The sequence below is a fragment of the Pan paniscus genome, chromosome 17 (assembly GCF_029289425.2).
Source record: "Pan paniscus chromosome 17, NHGRI_mPanPan1-v2.0_pri, whole genome shotgun sequence".
Classification (NCBI taxonomy): Eukaryota; Metazoa; Chordata; class Mammalia; order Primates; family Hominidae; genus Pan; species Pan paniscus.
The window spans coordinates 64,415,899-64,431,024 of record NC_073266.2 but is presented as its reverse complement, the minus strand read 5'-3'; the positions used below and the strand labels follow the sequence as shown (position 1 = coordinate 64,431,024).

At 54.8% G+C, this 15,126-nt stretch overlaps 2 protein-coding genes across 16 annotated transcripts in view; one reads left to right on the top strand and one right to left on the bottom strand.

Annotated features, from left to right (window-relative positions):
• Positions 1–15,126, bottom strand: part of KATNAL2 (katanin catalytic subunit A1 like 2) — a 298,323-nt gene that overhangs the window by 206,569 nt on the left and 76,628 nt on the right. The gene's annotated exons all lie outside the window — the stretch shown is intronic.
• On the top strand, positions 3,675–11,225 carry LOC130540964 (uncharacterized). Its single transcript, XM_057300387.2, has 4 exons — positions 3,675–5,273; positions 8,492–8,625; positions 9,331–9,487; positions 9,564–11,225. Exons 1-4 carry the CDS (start codon positions 3,675–3,677, stop codon positions 11,223–11,225), a joined length of 3,552 nt encoding a protein of 1,183 aa, XP_057156370.2.

Genomic DNA, 15,126 nt, shown 5'->3' with positions numbered 1-15,126 from the left:
CCGGCGTGGTGGCACGGCCCCTGTGGTCCCAGCTTCTTAGAGGGCTGAGGTGGCAGGATCGCCTGAGCTGGGCAAGCGGAGGCTGCAGTGACCCTTCCTCATTCCACTGCACTCCAGCCGGGGTGACACAAGCGGAGCACATCTCAAAGAAACCTGCTGTTTATTTGAAGAGAGGAACTCTTGGATTTCATACATAAATGCTAACAACTGTTACGTTCCTTAAGTCAAACTACTTTTACTAAGCACCGCAAAGAATCAATCCCAATCTTTTCACCCAGAACCCCTGTGAAAGAATGGCGACACCTTAATCAGCTTCTTTAGGTTCTCGATCAGGAAGTCTAAACCTGCCAATCAGAGTTTCTAATTACCGTGAGATGACCGGGTTAACTACCCTGAGTTCACCTCCTACGAGCTCCTGCAAGCTTTGGTGAAAGTTTGCATTCTAACTCAGGGCATTTGTTGGCTTCACGCGGGCTGCTAATGACAGGTCCGTGTGCCAGATACGACACACACACATACACACAAAGAAAGACACACGCACACACACGCACGCGCGCATAAGCACGCACGCATAAGCAGGCACACGCACGCGCACACACACACACACACCATTAAGTAAACTTGGTTCTTAGGCGTTACCGACAGTGAGGGGTAGAGAGAGAAATAGAAAGACCTAAGCCGCAAGGCAAAACCCAGCAAGGGCAGCAGAAGAGATCAAAGTCCTGTGCCCTTGGCTGTCAGCAGAGTGGGTGCTGGGAAGCTTCTGGAAGCAGGCACCTGAGTGGATGCCGGTGCACGTGAAAAGAGGCCTTCAAGCCTGAAGAGCACGTAAGGAGCCAGAACAGGGTGCCACAGAGATACTACCCTTAAGGAAGGCAGAAAAGCATTCGTTCCGGGGAAGGGGACATAATCCAATCAAGCGACCCTGTGAAACTCAGACATGTCCGGGCACGGTGACTCACGCCTCTATTCCCATCGCTTTGGGAGGTGGAGGCCGGCGGACCCCCTGAGGTGCGGAGTTGCAGACCAGCCTGACCAGCATGAGGAAATCCGGTCTCTTCTAAAAAGACGAAACTCGGTTGGGCTTGCTGGCGAGCGCCTGTAATCCCAGCTACTCAGGGGGCTGAGACAGGAGAATCGCTTGAACCCGGGAGGCCGAGTTTGCAGTGAGCCCAGATCCCACCATTGCACTCCAGCCTGGACATCAAAAGCCAAACTCCGTCTCAAATTAAAAACACAAAACCTCAGAAAAGCTTCCCCAGCAAGGGCCAGAGACAACGCCGGTCTCTATTTCTTGACAGCAATTCAAGAGAGAATCTCGGGTGGCTTGCAAAACTCACAAGAGAGCAGAATATCCTCCCCAAGGCAGAGAAGCCACACGCTCTTTCTGGAGGTGGAGTAGCCACCGATCACCGTGCAGCCCCTCCCCACTCCCAGCCAGAAACCCCAGCCCCTCGGAACCAAATCCACTGGCAACAACCTTTCTTCCTGGAAAACGCTTCCCCTGCCAAAATGGAAAACAAACATGATACAAGCAAACGCAACTCAAAACACAAACACAAGGAAACAATCCGAGCAAGCTCTAGCCCCTCATAGCTCATCGATGCCCCCACTGGCATGCTACTGAAAACAGCGGCTGCACCCATTAAACTCATTCATTACTGGAGAACGAGACAAACCTTAGCAGATCCCTGCTCCCACAGCGACAATCCCGCTCGAAAACACAGAAAGGAAACAACCCCCGCACAAAATATAAATCTACCCCAGATAGAATTCAGCATCAACCTAAGGATCCTGCTGTAACATTACCACACTGACCCAGGACAGCTCAATTCTCTTCCCACCTGTTTACAAGATAAACCTCATTCAGGGAGCTCTGGAAGCATCGCCAGTATTGCACTACGATCCTCTTCGTGAGGCAGCTGGAAGTCTGGAAACACAGCAAATTTATTTATTTCTCTACACAACACGGAGGGTAATTCTCAGAAAAGGCTTAACACCCGAATCCCCATTCCCCGATTCTCAGGCTATAACGATTATCTGTCTGCGGAAGAAACACACACACACACACACACACACACACACACACACACACACACACACTGAGAGAGAGAGAGAGAGAAAGTCACGTGAGAATGTAAACATTAAGCGAAATCGCCGCTGACAGCAGAAACAATAGCCGACACCATAGACACTTCAAATGGTTCTGTTTTCCTCATTTGGACTGAAAGGTGAGAGTGGAACTCGGCTGCCCAAACCGTGGCACCAATATCAGCTGCAGGCCAGAGCAAGCCTTTCCGAGGAGATTTTAAACAACCGGTGGGAGCAAGATCCTGAAGCATTTCTTCCAAGATTGGTCACAGGAGATGAAACCTGGCTCTACCGGCAGGATCCTGAAGACCAAGCACGAAGCCATGGCTACCAAGAGGTGGCAGTGCTCCAGTCGAAGCTGCAGAGGAGCAGTCAAGAGCAGAGGTCATGGCAACCGTTGCGGGGGGGGCGGGGGGGGGATGCTAGAGGGATTCTGCTGGTTGACTTTCTGCAGGGCCAAACCCTGATCACATCTGCTCGCTAGCAGAGCGTTTTCAGAAAGTTAGCCAAAGCTGGAGCGAAGAAGGTCCCCACCAGAGAGTTCTTCTCCACCACGACAGTGTTCCTGATCATGCCTTTCTTCGAACAAGGGCAGCTGGGCAAGACTTGCCATGGGAAACCATGAGGCGTCCACCTCACAGTCCTGATTTGGCGCCTGCTGACTTCTCTTTGTTTCCTTGTCTTGGAAAACCTGTAAGGGGCACCCAGTTTTCTTCAGTTAACAATGGAAAAGAGATTGCATGGAAATAGTTAAATTCCCAGGACCCTGGGGGCTTTAGGGATGGGCTAGACGGCGGGGAAAAGACACCGCTTCCAGAAGGGTCTTGATGTTGATGGAGCCGAGGTTGAGGAGTAAAATACGCCTTTTTCCTCTTTCTCCCTTAATCCCACTTTTCTACCAATGTTTCCAAGTCCCCTCACACAACGTCAATCCCAGGTAAAGAGCTGTCATCCTCTGTTGGTTCCTCTTCCTACGATTCTGTCTTGCGGTGTTGTTATTTTCGCTTTTACTCCCAAGAAGATACTCTCTCTGTCTTTTGGAATCCACAGATGTGGAAGCTGGGAACATGGAGGGCCAACGGTAGAACTCAGTGGGGTGTGTCCAGGCTGCAATTAACCTAATGAACCTGCGGGGCACAGCAGTCCACCAGGCGTGGACCGTCCCGATTGGCTGCGTTGGGCTGAAGGAATGAATTCCTATCGGGGCGGGGCAGCCCAGGGGCCCAGGGGGTCAGGGCTTGAGCACTGGGTGGGCCCGGGACTGGCTATATAAGGCCGGGCTCTGGCAGCGGAGCTTCACTCCGCCTTGGACGGCGCACCGCACAGGTCACTCCAGGCTGCGGCTGCACATCCCGAGGAACAGAAGCGGGCCTGCTCAGCTGTCTGCAAGGACCGGCGTTCCGGACCAAGTGGCCCGCTGCTCCGAGGACCCAGCTCGCTCCAGGCTGTGACTCCACATCCCGAGGTCGCTGCCTGGCGACCGGTCAGCGAGGACCGGCCACCCCAGACTGCCTGTGCCGCCGCCCCGAGCTCGGACAGAGCCGCGACCGTGAGGACAGCGACGCCTGCACAGCTCTGGCGAGATGGCGGCAGGGTCCACTACGCTGCCCGCAGTGGAGAAGCTGCAGGTGCGTCTGGCCACTAAGACGGACCCGAAAAAGCTAGAGAAATATTTGCAGAAACTCTCCGCCTTGCCCATGACGGCAGACATCCTGGCGGAGACTGGAATCAGAAAGACGGTGAAGCGCCTGCGGAAGCACCAGCACGTGGGCGACTTTGCCAGAGACTTGGCGGCCCGGTGGAAGAAGCTGGTGCTCGTGGACCGAAACACCGGGCCTGACCCACAGGACCCTGAGGAGAGCGCTTCCCGACAGCGCTTCGGGGAGGCTCTTCAGGACCGGGGAAAGGCCTGGGGCTTCCCAGAAAACGCGACGGCCCCCAGGAGCCCATCTCACAGCCCTGAGCACAGACGGACAGCACGCACAACACCTCCGGGGCAACAGAGACCTCACCCGAGGTCTCCCAGTCGCGAGCCCAGAGCCGAGAGAAAGCGCCCCAGAATGGCCCCAGCTGATTCCGGCCCCCATCGGGACCCTCCAACGCGCACCGCTCCCCTCCCGATGCCCGAGGGCCCTGAGCCCGCTGTGCCCGGGGAGCAACCCGGGAGAGGCCACGCTCACGCCGCTCAGGGTGGGCCTCTGCCGGGTCAAGGCTGCCAGGGCCAACCCCAGGGGGAAGCGGTGGGGAGCCACAGCAAGGGGCACAAACCGTCCCGAGGGGCTTCGGCTCAGAAATCGCCTCCTGTCCAGGAAAGCCAGTCAGAGAGGCTGCAGGCGGCCGGCGCCGATTCCGCCGGGCCGAAAACGGTGCCCAGCCATGTCTTCTCAGAGCTCTGGGACCCCTCAGAGGCCTGGATGCAGGCCAACTACGATCTGCTGTCCGCTTTTGAGGCCATGACCTCCCAGGCAAACCCAGAAGCACTCTCCGCGCCAACGCTCCAGGAGGAAGCTGCTTTCCCTGGACGCAGAGTGAACGCTAAGATGCCGGTGTACTCGGGCTCCAGGCCTGCCTGCCAGCTCCAGGTGCCGACGCTGCGCCAGCAGTGCCTCCGGGTGCCTAGGAACAATCCGGACGCCCTCGGCGACGTGGAAGGGGTCCCCTACTCGGTTCTTGAACCCGTTCTGGAAGGGTGGACGCCCGATCAGCTCTACCGCACAGAGAAAGACAATCCCGCACTCGCTCGAGAGACAGATGAATTATGGAGGATTCATTGTCTCCGGGACTTCAAGGAAGAAAAGCCACGGGAGCACGAGTCTTGGCGGGAGCTGTACCTGCGGCTTCGGGACGCCCGAGAGCAGCGGCTGCGAGTAGTGACCACGAAAATCCGATCCGCACGTGAAAACAAACCCAGCGGCCGACAGACAAAGATGATCTGTTTCAACTCTGTGGCCAAGACGCCTTATGATGCTTCCAGGAGGCAAGAGGAGTCTGCAGGAGCCGCTGACCCCCGAAATGGAGACATCGAGCCAGCCCCCAAGCCCGCAGGAAGCAGCCAGGCTCCCTCCGGACTCGGGGACGGCGACGGCGGCAGCATTAGCGGCGGCAGCAGCAATCAGCACGCGGCGCCCGCGGACAAAACCCGAAAACAGGCTGCCAAGAAAGTGGCCCCGCTGATGGCCAAGGCAATTCGAGACTACAAGGGAAGATTCTCCCGACGATAAACTCAGGACTTGCCTTACACATAAAATCTGGGGGGAGGAGGGCCAATGCAAAGTCAATGCGGGTTGGGGAACGAAACTTCCGACGGACACCAGAACCCTTGGCTTGGTGCAAAGTTCAGCCTCCCAATCCTGCAGGTGTCAAGTGCTGGCCCTGCGATTTTTGCCTCCCACACCCAGCCACTGCCTCCCTGCTTGGAGGACACCTCAGAATTCAGAAGATTTTATGAACGCATTCGGATCAATTCCACTTTGGTGGTTCACTGATCGTCTTTTAAATAACGCCCTAGTTGCAATCACAAATCAGGTACAAGATGTGAGATTCCCTTTCGTCTTTTTTCCTTTCTTTTGAAACCATCCAGTACATAAGGAAGGACTTCTTAGACACAAACTCTCAATCCATCAGTTGACACTGATAACTCCGACTACGCAAAATGATTTCTTGCTGTTGGTGTTTTCTTTTAGAGAAAAGGCCGGGCATGATCCTGTAATCGTCAGCCATCCTCCTCTGGGAGGCCGAGGAAAGCAGATCGCTGCAGCCCAGGAGGTGGAGAACAGGCTGGGCCAAACGGAGAAACCCCGTCTCCACAAAAGATACCAAAATGAGCCCGGCGTGGTGGCACGGCCCCTGTGGTCCCAGCTTCTTAGAGGGCTGAGGTGGCAGGATCGCCTGAGCTGGGCAAGCGGAGGCTGCAGTGACCCTTCCTCATTCCACTGCACTCCAGCCGGGGTGACACAAGCGGAGCACATCTCAAAGAAACCTGCTGTTTATTTGAAGAGAGGAACTCTTGGATTTCATACATAAATGCTAACAACTGTTACGTTCCTTAAGTCAAACTACTTTTACTAAGCACCGCAAAGAATCAATCCCAATCTTTTCACCCAGAACCCCTGTGAAAGAATGGCGACACCTTAATCAGCTTCTTTAGGTTCTCGATCAGGAAGTCTAAACCTGCCAATCAGAGTTTCTAATTACCGTGAGATGACCGGGTTAACTACCCTGAGTTCACCTCCTACGAGCTCCTGCAAGCTTTGGTGAAAGTTTGCATTCTAACTCAGGGCATTTGTTGGCTTCACGCGGGCTGCTAATGACAGGTCCGTGTGCCAGATACGACACACACACATACACACAAAGAAAGACACACGCACACACACGCACGCACGCATAAGCACGCACGCATAAGCAGGCACACGCACGCGCACACACACACACACACCATTAAGTAAACTTGGTTCTTAGGCGTTACCGACAGTGAGGGGTAGAGAGAGAAATAGAAAGACCTAAGCCGCAAGGCAAAACCCAGCAAGGGCAGCAGAAGAGATCAAAGTCCTGTGCCCTTGGCTGTCAGCAGAGTGGGTGCTGGGAAGCTTCTGGAAGCAGGCACCTGAGTGGATGCCGGTGCACGTGAAAAGAGGCCTTCAAGCCTGAAGAGCACGTAAGGAGCCAGAACAGGGTGCCACAGAGATACTACCCTTAAGGAAGGCAGAAAAGCATTCGTTCCGGGGAAGGGGACATAATCCAATCAAGCGACCCTGTGAAACTCAGACATGTCCGGGCACGGTGACTCACGCCTCTATTCCCATCGCTTTGGGAGGTGGAGGCCGGCGGACCCCCTGAGGTGCGGAGTTGCAGACCAGCCTGACCAGCATGAGGAAATCCGGTCTCTTCTAAAAAGACGAAACTCGGTTGGGCTTGCTGGCGAGCGCCTGTAATCCCAGCTACTCAGGGGGCTGAGACAGGAGAATCGCTTGAACCCGGGAGGCCGAGTTTGCAGTGAGCCCAGATCCCACCATTGCACTCCAGCCTGGACATCAAAAGCCAAACTCCGTCTCAAATTAAAAACACAAAACCTCAGAAAAGCTTCCCCAGCAAGGGCCAGAGACAACGCCGGTCTCTATTTCTTGACAGCAATTCAAGAGAGAATCTCGGGTGGCTTGCAAAACTCACAAGAGAGCAGAATATCCTCCCCAAGGCAGAGAAGCCACACGCTCTTTCTGGAGGTGGAGTAGCCACCGATCACCGTGCAGCCCCTCCCCACTCCCAGCCAGAAACCCCAGCCCCTCGGAACCAAATCCACTGGCAACAACCTTTCTTCCTGGAAAACGCTTCCCCTGCCAAAATGGAAAACAAACATGATACAAGCAAACGCAACTCAAAACACAAACACAAGGAAACAATCCGAGCAAGCTCTAGCCCCTCATAGCTCATCGATGCCCCCACTGGCATGCTACTGAAAACAGCGGCTGCACCCATTAAACTCATTCATTACTGGAGAACGAGACAAACCTTAGCAGATCCCTGCTCCCACAGCGACAATCCCGCTCGAAAACACAGAAAGGAAACAACCCCCGCACAAAATATAAATCTACCCCAGATAGAATTCAGCATCAACCTAAGGATCCTGCTGTAACATTACCACACTGACCCAGGACAGCTCAATTCTCTTCCCACCTGTTTACAAGATAAACCTCATTCAGGGAGCTCTGGAAGCATCGCCAGTATTGCACTACGATCCTCTTCGTGAGGCAGCTGGAAGTCTGGAAACACAGCAAATTTATTTATTTCTCTACACAACACGGAGGGTAATTCTCAGAAAAGGCTTAACACCCGAATCCCCATTCCCCGATTCTCAGGCTATAACGATTATCTGTCTGCGGAAGAAACACACACACACACACACACACACACACACACACACACACACTGAGAGAGAGAGAGAGAGAGAAAGTCACGTGAGAATGTAAACATTAAGCGAAATCGCCGCTGACAGCAGAAACAATAGCCGACACCATAGACACTTCAAATGGTTCTGTTTTCCTCATTTGGACTGAAAGGTGAGAGTGGAACTCGGCTGCCCAAACCGTGGCACCAATATCAGCTGCAGGCCAGAGCAAGCCTTTCCGAGGAGATTTTAAACAACCGGTGGGAGCAAGATCCTGAAGCATTTCTTCCAAGATTGGTCACAGGAGATGAAACCTGGCTCTACCGGCAGGATCCTGAAGACCAAGCACGAAGCCATGGCTACCAAGAGGTGGCAGTGCTCCAGTCGAAGCTGCAGAGGAGCAGTCAAGAGCAGAGGTCATGGCAACCGTTGCGGGGGGGGCGGGGGGGGGATGCTAGAGGGATTCTGCTGGTTGACTTTCTGCAGGGCCAAACCCTGATCACATCTGCTCGCTAGCAGAGCGTTTTCAGAAAGTTAGCCAAAGCTGGAGCGAAGAAGGTCCCCACCAGAGAGTTCTTCTCCACCACGACAGTGTTCCTGATCATGCCTTTCTTCGAACAAGGGCAGCTGGGCAAGACTTGCCATGGGAAACCGTGAGGCGTCCACCTCACAGTCCTGATTTGGCGCCTGCTGACTTCTCTTTGTTTCCTTGTCTTGGAAAACCTGTAAGGGGCACCCAGTTTTCTTCAGTTAACAATGGAAAAGAGATTGCATGGAAATAGTTAAATTCCCAGGACCCTGGGGGCTTTAGGGATGGGCTAGACGGCGGGGAAAAGACACCGCTTCCAGAAGGGTCTTGATGTTGATGGAGCCGAGGTTGAGGAGTAAAATACGCCTTTTTCCTCTTTCTCCCTTAATCCCACTTTTCTACCAAGGTTTCCAAGTCCCCTCACACAACGTCAATCCCAGGTAAAGAGCTGTCATCCTCTGTTGGTTCCTCTTCCTACGATTCTGTCTTGCGGTGTTGTTATTTTCGCTTTTACTCCCAAGAAGATACTCTCTCTGTCTTTTGGAATCCACAGATGTGGAAGCTGGGAACATGGAGGGCCAACGGTAGAACTCAGTGGGGTGTGTCCAGGCTGCAATTAACCTAATGAACCTGCGGGGCACAGCAGTCCACCAGGCGTGGACCGTCCCGATTGGCTGCATTGGGCTGAAGGAATGAATTCCTATCGGGGCGGGGCAGCCCAGGGGCCCAGGGGGTCAGGGCTTGAGCACTGGGTGGGCCCGGGACTGGCTATATAAGGCCGGGCTCTGGCAGCGGAGCTTCACTCCGCCTTGGACGGCGCACCGCACAGGTCACTCCAGGCTGCGGCTGCACATCCCGAGGAACAGAAGCGGGCCTGCTCAGCTGTCTGCAAGGACCGGCGTTCCGGACCAAGTGGCCCGCTGCTCCGAGGACCCAGCTCGCTCCAGGCTGTGACTCCACATCCCGAGGTCGCTGCCTGGCGACCGGTCAGCGAGGACCGGCCACCCCAGACTGCCTGTGCCGCCGCCCCGAGCTCGGACAGAGCCGCGACCGTGAGGACAGCGACGCCTGCACAGCTCTGGCGAGATGGCGGCAGGGTCCACTACGCTGCCCGCAGTGGAGAAGCTGCAGGTGCGTCTGGCCACTAAGACGGACCCGAAAAAGCTAGAGAAATATTTGCAGAAACTCTCCGCCTTGCCCATGACGGCAGACATCCTGGCGGAGACTGGAATCAGAAAGACGGTGAAGCGCCTGCGGAAGCACCAGCACGTGGGCGACTTTGCCAGAGACTTGGCGGCCCGGTGGAAGAAGCTGGTGCTCGTGGACCGAAACACCGGGCCTGACCCACAGGACCCTGAGGAGAGCGCTTCCCGACAGCGCTTCGGGGAGGCTCTTCAGGACCGGGGAAAGGCCTGGGGCTTCCCAGAAAACGCGACGGCCCCCAGGAGCCCATCTCACAGCCCTGAGCACAGACGGACAGCACGCACAACACCTCCGGGGCAACAGAGACCTCACCCGAGGTCTCCCAGTCGCGAGCCCAGAGCCGAGAGAAAGCGCCCCAGAATGGCCCCAGCTGATTCCGGCCCCCATCGGGACCCTCCAACGCGCACCGCTCCCCTCCCGATGCCCGAGGGCCCTGAGCCCGCTGTGCCCGGGGAGCAACCCGGGAGAGGCCACGCTCACGCCGCTCAGGGTGGGCCTCTGCCGGGTCAAGGCTGCCAGGGCCAACCCCAGGGGGAAGCGGTGGGGAGCCACAGCAAGGGGCACAAACCGTCCCGAGGGGCTTCGGCTCAGAAATCGCCTCCTGTCCAGGAAAGCCAGTCAGAGAGGCTGCAGGCGGCCGGCGCCGATTCCGCCGGGCCGAAAACGGTGCCCAGCCATGTCTTCTCAGAGCTCTGGGACCCCTCAGAGGCCTGGATGCAGGCCAACTACGATCTGCTGTCCGCTTTTGAGGCCATGACCTCCCAGGCAAACCCAGAAGCACTCTCCGCGCCAACGCTCCAGGAGGAAGCTGCTTTCCCTGGACGCAGAGTGAACGCTAAGATGCCGGTGTACTCGGGCTCCAGGCCTGCCTGCCAGCTCCAGGTGCCGACGCTGCGCCAGCAGTGCCTCCGGGTGCCTAGGAACAATCCGGACGCCCTCGGCGACGTGGAAGGGGTCCCCTACTCGGTTCTTGAACCCGTTCTGGAAGGGTGGACGCCCGATCAGCTCTACCGCACAGAGAAAGACAATCCCGCACTCGCTCGAGAGACAGATGAATTATGGAGGATTCATTGTCTCCGGGACTTCAAGGAAGAAAAGCCACGGGAGCACGAGTCTTGGCGGGAGCTGTACCTGCGGCTTCGGGACGCCCGAGAGCAGCGGCTGCGAGTAGTGACCACGAAAATCCGATCCGCACGTGAAAACAAACCCAGCGGCCGACAGACAAAGATGATCTGTTTCAACTCTGTGGCCAAGACGCCTTATGATGCTTCCAGGAGGCAAGAGGAGTCTGCAGGAGCCGCTGACCCCCGAAATGGAGACATCGAGCCAGCCCCCAAGCCCGCAGGAAGCAGCCAGGCTCCCTCCGGACTCGGGGACGGCGACGGCGGCAGCATTAGCGGCGGCAGCAGCAATCAGCACGCGGCGCCCGCGGACAAAACCCGAAAACAGGCTGCCAAGAAAGTGGCCCCGCTGATGGCCAAGGCAATTCGAGACTACAAGGGAAGATTCTCCCGACGATAAACTCAGGACTTGCCTTACACATAAAATCTGGGGGGAGGAGGGCCAATGCAAAGTCAATGCGGGTTGGGGAACGAAACTTCCGACGGACACCAGAACCCTTGGCTTGGTGCAAAGTTCAGCCTCCCAATCCTGCAGGTGTCAAGTGCTGGCCCTGCGATTTTTGCCTCCCACACCCAGCCACTGCCTCCCTGCTTGGAGGACACCTCAGAATTCAGAAGATTTTATGAACGCATTCGGATCAATTCCACTTTGGTGGTTCACTGATCGTCTTTTAAATAACGCCCTAGTTGCAATCACAAATCAGGTACAAGATGTGAGATTCCCTTTCGTCTTTTTTCCTTTCTTTTGAAACCATCCAGTACATAAGGAAGGACTTCTTAGACACAAACTCTCAATCCATCAGTTGACACTGATAACTCCGACTACGCAAAATGATTTCTTGCTGTTGGTGTTTTCTTTTAGAGAAAAGGCCGGGCATGATCCTGTAATCGTCAGCCATCCTCCTCTGGGAGGCCGAGGAAAGCAGATCGCTGCAGCCCAGGAGGTGGAGAACAGGCTGGGCCAAACGGAGAAACCCCGTCTCCACAAAAGATACCAAAATGAGCCCGGCGTGGTGGCACGGCCCCTGTGGTCCCAGCTTCTTAGAGGGCTGAGGTGGCAGGATCGCCTGAGCTGGGCAAGCGGAGGCTGCAGTGACCCTTCCTCATTCCACTGCACTCCAGCCGGGGTGACACAAGCGGAGCACATCTCAAAGAAACCTGCTGTTTATTTGAAGAGAGGAACTCTTGGATTTCATACATAAATGCTAACAACTGTTACGTTCCTTAAGTCAAACTACTTTTACTAAGCACCGCAAAGAATCAATCCCAATCTTTTCACCCAGAACCCCTGTGAAAGAATGGCGACACCTTAATCAGCTTCTTTAGGTTCTCGATCAGGAAGTCTAAACCTGCCAATCAGAGTTTCTAATTACCGTGAGATGACCGGGTTAACTACCCTGAGTTCACCTCCTACGAGCTCCTGCAAGCTTTGGTGAAAGTTTGCATTCTAACTCAGGGCATTTGTTGGCTTCACGCGGGCTGCTAATGACAGGTCCGTGTGCCAGATACGACACACACACATACACACAAAGAAAGACACACGCACACACACGCACGCACGCATAAGCACGCACGCATAAGCAGGCACACGCACGCGCACACACACACACACACCATTAAGTAAACTTGGTTCTTAGGCGTTACCGACAGTGAGGGGTAGAGAGAGAAATAGAAAGACCTAAGCCGCAAGGCAAAACCCAGCAAGGGCAGCAGAAGAGATCAAAGTCCTGTGCCCTTGGCTGTCAGCAGAGTGGGTGCTGGGAAGCTTCTGGAAGCAGGCACCTGAGTGGATGCCGGTGCACGTGAAAAGAGGCCTTCAAGCCTGAAGAGCACGTAAGGAGCCAGAACAGGGTGCCACAGAGATACTACCCTTAAGGAAGGCAGAAAAGCATTCGTTCCGGGGAAGGGGACATAATCCAATCAAGCGACCCTGTGAAACTCAGACATGTCCGGGCACGGTGACTCACGCCTCTATTCCCATCGCTTTGGGAGGTGGAGGCCGGCGGACCCCCTGAGGTGCGGAGTTGCAGACCAGCCTGACCAGCATGAGGAAATCCGGTCTCTTCTAAAAAGACGAAACTCGGTTGGGCTTGCTGGCGAGCGCCTGTAATCCCAGCTACTCAGGGGGCTGAGACAGGAGAATCGCTTGAACCCGGGAGGCCGAGTTTGCAGTGAGCCCAGATCCCACCATTGCACTCCAGCCTGGACATCAAAAGCCAAACTCCGTCTCAAATTAAAAACACAAAACCTCAGAAAAGCTTCCCCAGCAAGGGCCAGAGACAACGCCGGTCTCTATTTCTTGACAGCAATTCAAGAGAGAATCTCGGGTGGCTTGCAAAACTCACAAGAGAGCAGAATATCCTCCCCAAGGCAGAGAAGCCACACGCTCTTTCTGGAGGTGGAGTAGCCACCGATCACCGTGCAGCCCCTCCCCACTCCCAGCCAGAAACCCCAGCCCCTCGGAACCAAATCCACTGGCAACAACCTTTCTTCCTGGAAAACGCTTCCCCTGCCAAAATGGAAAACAAACATGATACAAGCAAACGCAACTCAAAACACAAACACAAGGAAACAATCCGAGCAAGCTCTAGCCCCTCATAGCTCATCGATGCCCCCACTGGCATGCTACTGAAAACAGCGGCTGCACCCATTAAACTCATTCATTACTGGAGAACGAGACAAACCTTAGCAGATCCCTGCTCCCACAGCGACAATCCCGCTCGAAAACACAGAAAGGAAACAACCCCCGCACAAAATATAAATCTACCCCAGATAGAATTCAGCATCAACCTAAGGATCCTGCTGTAACATTACCACACTGACCCAGGACAGCTCAATTCTCTTCCCACCTGTTTACAAGATAAACCTCATTCAGGGAGCTCTGGAAGCATCGCCAGTATTGCACTACGATCCTCTTCGTGAGGCAGCTGGAAGTCTGGAAACACAGCAAATTTATTTATTTCTCTACACAACACGGAGGGTAATTCTCAGAAAAGGCTTAACACCCGAATCCCCATTCCCCGATTCTCAGGCTATAACGATTATCTGTCTGCGGAAGAAACACACACACACACACACACACACACACACACACACACACACACACTGAGAGAGAGAGAGAAAGTCACGTGAGAATGTAAACATTAAGCGAAATCGCCGCTGACAGCAGAAACAATAGCCGACACCATAGACACTTCAAATGGTTCTGTTTTCCTCATTTGGACTGAAAGGTGAGAGTGGAACTCGGCTGCCCAAACCGTGGCACCAATATCAGCTGCAGGCCAGAGCAAGCCTTTCCGAGGAGATTTTAAACAACCGGTGGGAGCAAGATCCTGAAGCATTTCTTCCAAGATTGGTCACAGGAGATGAAACCTGGCTCTACCGGCAGGATCCTGAAGACCAAGCACGAAGCCATGGCTACCAAGAGGTGGCAGTGCTCCAGTCGAAGCTGCAGAGGAGCAGTCAAGAGCAGAGGTCATGGCAACCGTTGCGGGGGGGGCGGGGGGGGGATGCTAGAGGGATTCTGCTGGTTGACTTTCTGCAGGGCCAAACCCTGATCACATCTGCTCGCTAGCAGAGCGTTTTCAGAAAGTTAGCCAAAGCTGGAGCGAAGAAGGTCCCCACCAGAGAGTTCTTCTCCACCACGACAGTGTTCCTGATCATGCCTTTCTTCGAACAAGGGCAGCTGGGCAAGACTTGCCATGGGAAACCATGAGGCGTCCACCTCACAGTCCTGATTTGGCGCCTGCTGACTTCTCTTTGTTTCCTTGTCTTGGAAAACCTGTAAGGGGCACCCAGTTTTCTTCAGTTAACAATGGAAAAGAGATTGCATGGAAATAGTTAAATTCCCAGGACCCTGGGGGCTTTAGGGATGGGCTAGACGGCGGGGAAAAGACACCGCTTCCAGAAGGGTCTTGATGTTCATGGAGCCGAGGTTGAGGAGTAAAATACGCCTTTTTCCTCTTTCTCCCTTAATCCCACTTTTCTACCAATGTTTCCAAGTCCCCTCACACAACGTCAATCCCAGGTAAAGAGCTGTCATCCTCTGTTGGTTCCTCTTCCTACGATTCTGTCTTGCGGTGTTGTTATTTTCGCTTTTACTCCCAAGAAGATACTCTCTCTGTCTTTTGGAATCCACAGATGTGGAAGCTGGGAACATGGAGGGCCAACGGTAGAACTCAGTGGGGTGTGTCCAGGCTGCAATTAACCTAATGAACCTGCGGGGCACAGCAGTCCACCAGGCGTGGACCGTCCCGATTGGCTGCATTGGGCTGAAGGAATGAATTCCTATCGGGGCGGGG

What these genes read in the sequence shown, in the direction of transcription:
- LOC130540964 (XM_057300387.2), top strand. Translation starts at nt 3,675, where the DNA reads ATGGCGGCAGGGTCCACTACGCTGCCCGCAGTGGAGAAGCTGCAGGTG. An exon ending in AAGACTTGCCATGGGAAACC is followed by an intron (nt 8,626 to 9,330) that starts GTGAGGCGTCCA and finishes CGCACCGCACAG; the next exon opens with GTCACTCCAGGCTGCGGCTG. An exon ending in AGGTCGCTGCCTGGCGACCG is followed by an intron (nt 9,488 to 9,563) that starts GTCAGCGAGGAC and finishes CCGTGAGGACAG; the next exon opens with CGACGCCTGCACAGCTCTGG.